The 8,544-nt window shown below is 34.0% G+C and overlaps 1 protein-coding gene across 1 annotated transcript; it reads left to right on the top strand.

Moving 5' to 3' along the window:
- Nucleotides 1-6,759: 6,759 nt before the first annotated feature.
- LOC111692578 lies at nucleotides 6,760-7,993 on the top strand. The gene is made up of 3 exons (XM_023456638.1): nucleotides 6,760-7,304; nucleotides 7,372-7,542; nucleotides 7,629-7,993. Exons 1-3 carry the CDS (start codon nucleotides 7,213-7,215, stop codon nucleotides 7,879-7,881), a joined length of 516 nt encoding a protein of 171 aa, XP_023312406.1. The 5' UTR covers nucleotides 6,760-7,212; the 3' UTR covers nucleotides 7,882-7,993.
- Nucleotides 7,994-8,544: the final 551 nt, after the last annotated feature.

Here is an 8,544-nt window from a genome sequence, read left to right as displayed (position 1 = left end):
CGGTGTGGAGACGACTTAACCCAAGATAATACGATTGATGAATCTGACCACGCGAAAATGTTATGAAATTGAAGTTTTCCCGAATATGTTTTTAGTAGATATTCAATTAAATTCGACAAAAGAACTGCTGCACACAACTTAAGACGAGGAAGAGAAATCCGTTTCAATGGAGCTACTTTTGATTTAGCGCATACAAACGAAACTGTAATATTTTCATCGGCATCAATAAATCTAAGATAAATAACAGCAGCATACCCTTTCTCGGAACTGTCACAAAATCCATGAAGATCACAAGATATGAACTGCAATGGTTTGATACAACGGGATATGTGCCATGAGGAGAGATGGTGAAGCTCTCCTTTGTACCGATTCCAGCATTTTATTATGTCAGTAGGAGGTGATTGATCCCATTCTAGTCCTAAAGTCCATAAATACTGGATAAGATATTTGGCAAAAAACGATACTGGAGCTAAAAAACCAAGAGGATCAAAGATCCGTGCCAATTCGGATAATATTGTACGTTTAGTACACGATCTTTCTAAAGGTTCTACACTGTATGAGAATTGGTCAGTTAATGGAATCCATTTTAATCCCAAAATTTTTAAACCGAAACTATTAGAATCATCAAATGAAATATCATGTTCGTAACGACGGTCATAGGGAATCGATTCTAGAAGTAATGGATTATTGCTTGTCCATTTTGCTTTGCTTCATCGTTGGCTAATTGAATCAGGGTACGAAGAGCGAGAAAGGGAGCTGAAGTTACCCCATAAGTAACAGTTTTCAACCAAAAGTCTTTGATAGGATCTGTTGGGGCGAATCTCCATAATATTCTCTGATAATCCCAATGACAGCGGTGTATTAGAATCTGACGATACATTTGCTTAATGTCAGCAGTGAAGACGAAATAATGTAGCCGAAAATTTAACAAGATAGAAGTAATGTCCTTTTGCAACTTAGAACCTACTAGAAGAGTTTCATTCAGAGAGATTCCATCCGAAGATTTACAAGAAGCATCAAACACCACTCTTAACTTAGTTGTGTTACTGTCAGGTTTAAGTACACAATGGTGAGGAATGTAATAATTTGGTTCTACACTAAGATAAGAAGTTGGTATTTCTACCATGTGCCCACTATCTAAGTAATCTCTCATGAATTCTGAATAGAGCATATATAAAGATGGATCACGACGCAAACGATTTTCCAAAGCAAAGAAACGACGAAGAGCTATATTTCGAGTATCCGAAAACGAAGGTTCTATGTCTTTAAAGGGAAGAGTAACAATGTAACGACCAGATTGATTACGAGAATGATTCTCTACAAACAATTTTTCGCAACGACGATCCGAAGAAGAAGTCTTAATATCTGGTACTTCTTCTAGTTCCCAAAATTTTTTTATAGATTGATCAATCGAATAGCCGAATGTACTATGAAACGAATTAAGGAAATTATGGGGAGAGCAAGAAACTTTACCCATGAGAATCCAACCAAAAATTGTATTAGTAGCCGTCGGCTGACCCTCATCACCTGGTAAGCAACCAGAAGTTAGTATCAATGGGAATATGTCAGCACCTAAAAGAATGTCGACGTCACTCGGAATATTAAATTTAGGATCTGCTAATTTAATATTCGACAATTTCGAAAAGTTGCAATTAGGAATGCATTGAGGTGGCATGTGACCACATATTTTGGTTAAAACTAGAGCATCAATTGATAATTGTGGCGAAAATTCATTTACTGGACGAATAGTACTAGATACATATCCTAAGGCTTGAGATGACATTTCTCCCAAACCGTGGATCGATAACGATGAACGAGAACGTGGCAGTCCTAGATGATTTGTACATCGTTCTGTTATGAAGCTTGCCTGACTGGCACTGTCCAACAATGCTCTAACTTTGTGAAAACGTCCATGAATGTCAGAGATCTCTATAACGGCAGTTGACAGAAGAACTGTAGAATTTTGAGGAAGAATATTAGTTAAAGAGTTCACGTGTCTGGTTGAAGTTGGATCTGTTATAACGGTTGAGGTGGAAGGAGTTATAGCTGTAGAGGCGATTGGAGGAGCTACCACATTCGAAGATGACGAATTTGGGGTATTACCAACAAAATGTAATAATGTATGGTGCTTAGCCTGACAGGTGCGACAATTAAATTTTGAAGAGCAAACTGCAGAATGATGAGACGAGTTGAGACAATTCAAGCATAAATTATTTTGTTTAGCAAAGTTATATCTATCAAAAGGTAATTTATCGAGAAACAATGAACATTTATATAAAGGATGATATGAATTGCAAAGTATGCACTTAGTTGATGGTTTTATAGCATTAACAAAACAAGACGAATTAGGTTTAGGAGAAACAAATTGTTTAGTTTTATTAAAATTAACTGGTTTTGATTTGTCTATTCCACTATTCAAAGTGAGCGATACTGTTTCATAAGCAGTACATTGGTTTTGTAAAAAATTAACTAAGTCCTTGTAAGATGGGATATCTGTTGAGTTATATTCCAGTTCAAAACGCGTAACTGTCGCTTCATCTAATTTTGAAACTAAAATATGGAACATTACAAAATCCCAATATTCTACTGGTAATTTTAATATTTTTAATGCCTCCAAGTTTTCAGAAAAACGATCTAATAAATCTCTTAACTCAGTGGGTGACTTAGATTTTAATTTTGGAGCATGAATTATTTGTTTCCAATAAGAGCTGGCAAGAATACGAGTGTTCTGGTAACGAGCAGTTAAAGCGTTATATGCAACTGGATAGTTTTCATCAGTTAATGGAATAGATTTGATAATTGAAAGAGGATTTTTTGACAAAGACATCAACAAAAATTGAAACTTTTCAGAATTCGATAAAGTACTATTGTTATGAATCAACGAACGGAATAGATTGATAAAGGTAGGCCAGTCGTTAATGTTGCCATCAAATTTCGGGACATCTATTTTTGGTAAGCGCACATTAGGCTGGCTTGCACTAGTTACAGAAACTTGAGCCTCATTTTTCATTAGAGAATGATAAATCGATTTAATAGCATAGTAAGAATTGTCAAAACTAGTTACTGTAGCCTTTTCTGTTTCAAAATCTGGATTTTCAGTAACAGCTAAAGTGGATAATAATGAATGATGGTGATGTGTAAATTCCTCTCTAATATTATCTAAATCACAATATCGAATTTTAAGCATATCAACTGCAGTGTCGTCAGTTGACGCACGTCTAGCAAACACTTCAAGCTCATTGAGGCGATCGTGCCACAGGTCTCTCTGTGCTCTTAATTGTTTGAGTTTGTTTGCCATTTTTTCTTCTCTTTTCTTTTGTTAAAAAAAAGGAAGAAAACGAAGTAGACAGAAAATATCAAAAGGTTTAATGTAAAGTAAATCGATTTATCACCAGCTAGCCAAATTATTGAAAATAATATGTAACAACAACAAAATACTATATGGAACTAAAAAGAAGTCCACTCTGTATAAAATGAAAAAATAAAAAATATTGGATATGGGTGGTATGAATGCTCACTCCAAATTATAATCACCCGTACTAGGAAATTCTAACAAATCTATAACTAAATTGACGCGATAAGAGACCGTACTAATATCGTATCGCTGAGCGGTCTAATAAAAAGCCAAGAAAAAGAACTAAGCGAATGTGAAAAGGTTAAACAAGTAGTATCTAACTTACGATTATTAAATTCTATAAAATTGTTTAGAATTAAATAAACTAATGTATTATTAATTAATGAATTTGATTAAGTAGATGTATAGAAACGAATGTACGAAAATGGCACGCAATTGCAAAATGAAACGAAATCAAAATATCTAATTAAGTAACTCGAGTCGAGAAACTTGTTATGGTTAGAAAAACAATCGCGAAAACTAATTTTGAAAGTATCCTAGGCTCGATGGGACCAAAAAATGTTACGAAAATTTAGCGGACTGTATGTGAAGGAACAAAATTGATTACGAAAAGATAAAAGCGACTGGTTGCAAAGCGACTTACCGATGATGCAGCTCTGTTGGTGCAATGTACATTGGTAATGGCCTGCAGCTTCCAGTTTCTTTCTTGTTAGATTTTAACGAATATTCACTTAACGTTCAATCAGCGTGCGTACACAAACGAGTCGGTTTTCGAAGTGTCGCTTGCAACCTTTTTTCCTGGGAGGTAAAAATACTTTATACAAAAAAACCTAAATATTACAAAAACGCGAAAACTATAATTGCCAACACATAACAAATTTCTCTATGGAATAATTATTCAATAGTTTTAAACAAAAATACTTAAAATCTAATATTAATACTAAATTATTACTTGCGGACGCAACACAGCGGTTCTAACGATTACGGTGGGGAGTAACGAATCCATGAAACATTATATACATTATTATATAGGCCTTAATGAAACACTTTACATAACTTCATATGATTTTCGCTCATCATAAATAAATAAATAGAAAATAGGATAAAAAAATTGTTCCCTTGACTTAAGAGATGATTCCAAAAAATTTCAGTTATTCACTCAGAAAAAGTGAAAATATGAAAATGTGGAAGTTTATGTTTTCGAGGATGCTCTTTCAAAATTCGTGATCAGAAAAGACCTAACTCGAAAAAAATATGATTTTTGGAAAAATTTTGGATTTTAAATTTTTTTTTTGGATTTTTGGAAACATGAAATGAAAGTACCTAGAATACAGTATAAAGTNGGTTTTAATTTGGGCTGTTCCGGAAGTTCCATTATCGGCTTATTTATATACTTCTTCAGGAATTCTGCTTTCTGGTTCCCTTTAACAAAACTAATTCCAACCGTCTTGGTTGCTCCCTCAAGAATTTTAGGTAAATCTTCGAGAGATACATAACCATCATCCCATGGAATACCATGATGAAAATTCATTACCCAATTCGCCTCCTTTTGTAGCTCTGTTGATAGCTGATGAAAGGGAAAAGGTGGCTTAAATATATAATGGTAAGAAATTTTACCATTATAAATCCCCAGTTCCTTCACAGCCCACCTGATTTCTCCTTTCTTGTTACTAATCTTGAAGGACTGAATATCAACCACGCAATCAGAAGTCGTTTTTCTAAGGATGTTTAATTGCAAATGGATATTTCAATTCAGATACTAATATCTGCAATATGGTTACAAACGGTAGGACAGTGCTTATATATTTTCCAAATGATCTCAAGTCAGCGTGTTACGAAAATTTAGCGGACTGTATATGAAGGAACAAAATTGATTACGAAAAGATAAAAGCGACTGGTTGCAAAGCGACTTACCGATGATGCAGCTCTGTTGGTGCAATGTACATTGGTAATGGCCTGCAGCTTCCAGTTTCTTTCTTGTTAGATTTTAACGAATATTCACTTAACGTTCAATCAGCGTGCGTACACAAACGAGTCGGTTTTCGAAGTGTCGCTTGCAACCTTTTTTCCTGGGAGGTAAAAATACTTTATACAAAAAAACCTAAATATTACAAAAACGCGAAAACTATAATTGCCAACACATAACAAATTTCTCTATGGAATAATTATTCAATAGTTTTAAACAAAAATACTTAAAATCTAATATTAGTACTAAATTATTACTTGCGGACGCAACATACCGCCCACCATAAAATACAAAGTTGAGTATTTTATTGTTGTTGTTTTGGCAACGGACAAAGCTTAACAAGAGGTCTTTGTAAAATGCCTTTGCCAACACGAAGAGTTGCCACGCGAACAACTCCATCTTTTCCGGGATGAAGGTTAACAATGCGACCTATTCGCCAATTTAAAGGTGAAACAGTATCTTCTTTAATTAAAACTAATGTGCCAGGCACAATCAATGAATTATGTTTGTTCCATTTGTTTCTCTGAATTAAAGTATGAAGGTATTCTTGGTGCCATCGCTTCCAAAAATCCTGATGGAACCGTTGCAAAAGCTGCCATCTGCTTAAAGTATTTAGTTTCAGATGGGTGAGATCTCTGTCTGGCAAAACTGTTAATGGTTCTAAGGTTAGAAAGTGTCCGGGAGTTAAGGCACGAAGGTCGTTAGGATCAGAGCTCATGGAACAAATGGGACGCGAATTAAGAAGGGCTTCAATTTGGGTGAGGAGTGTGGAAAACTCTTCAAAGGTCAGAATTTGTTGTCCAATAGTACGAAAAAGGTGAGATTTTACTGATTTAATACCAGCCTCCCACAAACCACCAAAGTGAGGAGCTGACGGAGGATTGAAACTCCATGAGATTTTTTCTGTTNTCCCTAATCGACCTTGTATTAAATTATTCAAAAAATAAACCTTTAACAAAGATCCTATACACATCTGAAATTTGAACATTTTTGAAAAAATTTCTTAAATCTAAAAATGAAACAAATCGTTGAATTTTTTTCAAATGCTAGCAAGTTATAGTAGAGGATGAGTAGAGAAAAAATTGTATATAAACTTTATCGTCAAGCGTCGCGTACGAGGGTTAGGGGTAAAAAACGAAATATTTCTTAAACTGTTTTTTCGTTATAACTTGACTACTAAACGGGATAGAAAGTTGATTTTTTTTGTTATAAAGAAGAAAGAGAAAGCTTTCTTATGATGGTATAAAATTTGATTTCGCAACTAGTAAGATAATCGGGGGCGGGGTTAGCTCAAAATTTTACATAAGGATGAGAGGTCGCAATCTTACTTTTCGAATTCTGGGACATATATAATTTCCAAAAATGCAATTAAAAAATAAGCGACTTAAAAAAAAATATATGTATATATAAACAAAGGGTGTCAAATTACAAAACACGGTGTCAAATTTCAAAACAAAGGTGTCAAATTACAAAACACGGTGTCAAATTACAAAACATGGTGTCAAATTACAAAACACCGTGTCAAATTACAAATCGTGGTGTCAAATTACACAGCATGGTGTCAAATTACATTTTTTGCTTACTCAGCAGGAAATGGAATCAAATTACAAAGCACGGCGTCAAATTACATTTTTTGCTAACTCAACAGGAAATGGTGTCAGATCACAATTCTCAAAGAATAACTATGTAACAATATTTTAGCTGACATCAAAGAGTTAAGTGACCTGTACAGTTCAACGGAATTCGCCGGATGTTCGTATTACTGTGTAAGTTGCAACAATTTGATATATAAGTTTACTGAATTCGTTAAATATTATTCAGTCTTCTACAAGCTGAATAACAACAACGTCTAACGTCTCTCTGTACTAAAGTTAATTTTTTTAACATCATCATGTGCTCATCTCTATCCGAAGAGGCCCGCCTGGAGCTACAAGAGATGTGCGTGGCAAGTGGTCCTGCAATCGATGCCGCCATAAATGAAGCGTAAGTTTTTTTCTAATGTTTTTCAACGTTTTTTTTTAAACCATTTTTTCGTTTTTTTTTCTTACAGAATATCTGATGAACAACTTGATTTCGCCATCGACGCAATTATCGATATGGAGGCTTCGGTGCCAAGCGGTTCATCAAAGGCGGCGGCGGCGGCTAAAAGAAAGATAGAGGATGACGATGATGATGATTTTCAAAATCCTCCGGCATCTCACGAAGCTCCACTTCCTTCCAGGTAAATATTCAAAAAATAAATTTAAAAAAAGTCTGAAACCATCCTGGAGAAATATATAAATTATTATGTGTTAATTTTTGTTGCAGAGGCAAAAATATGCATCTGGCAAGGAAGAACATGAGGCCATCTTCGTCCGTCCGGTCGCTGTCACCAACGCTGTCCACCTCTTCATCCACCACCTCGGACGATTCCGAGGATTGGTTAGAGATCATAAATGAAGAGCTACAGCGGAGGGCGGAATTCCGTCAGAGAGTGGACGGCAAAATGAATAGTATAAAAAAGAAAATTAAAAGCACCGAAGACCTCATATCCCGCATCAAGGGGGAAAAAAATCGCTGAGGGTTCACAGAGAGACCCTCAGGGAACAGATTCGGCTCCTTGATGCGCAGGAGCTCTCCCTCGATAGGAAGGAGCGGTCTGCCAACGAGGCAAAGAAAAAATATGAGGTCATCGCTGCAAAATTTAGTGAAATTAATAATTAAATATAAAAATATTTTATTATTATTAATTTTATTAAATTGCAGATGCTTTTAATCTTCTTTTTTATATATTTATGTATTGTAATAAATCTTATATTTGTAGTGTAGTTTAAAAAAATATATTTAAATATAGTATTATTATTTATTCATTTGTTTTCTTTACCAATTGAAACCTAAAATATATATGAAATAATAAAACATTCTTTTTGTGATTACCTAGTTTTTGACAAGTAAAATAAAAAATATTTTTATTACAAATATATTTTCTTGTGAACATTAAAATAAAAATATATGCTACATATTAATTAAATAAACCATATTAAAAGAAGTAGTTTTTTTTTTATCATATAAAATATTATTAATTAATACAATTGATTATAGTTTACATTTCAAATATTAAAAATTAAATTAAAAACAAATATTACCTAAATAACGTTGTTAGAATATTTATGGTGTTTTTTGTTGTAGTGTTTTATGTTTTTTAAATTCTAAACGCAATACACCAGTCATGTGTAAGGTGGTT

The sequence above is a fragment of the Anoplophora glabripennis genome, unplaced genomic scaffold (assembly GCF_000390285.2).
Source record: "Anoplophora glabripennis isolate ALB-LARVAE unplaced genomic scaffold, Agla_2.0 scaffold2033, whole genome shotgun sequence".
Lineage (NCBI taxonomy): Eukaryota > Metazoa > Arthropoda > Insecta > Coleoptera > Cerambycidae > Anoplophora > Anoplophora glabripennis.
The sequence above is the reverse complement of the archived record's forward strand: the minus strand, read 5'-3'. Positions and strand labels throughout refer to the sequence as shown.

Bases quoted from the DNA above. Each gene is read 5' to 3' on its own strand.
- LOC111692578 (XM_023456638.1), top strand. From the start codon at position 7,213: ATGTGCTCATCTCTATCCGAAGAGGCCCGCCTGGAGCTACAAGAGATG. The intron at 7,305-7,371 runs GTAAGTTTTTTT...TTTTTCTTACAG, and splicing joins GATGCCGCCATAAATGAAGC to AATATCTGATGAACAACTTG. The intron at 7,543-7,628 runs GTAAATATTCAA...TTTTTGTTGCAG, and splicing joins GAAGCTCCACTTCCTTCCAG to AGGCAAAAATATGCATCTGG.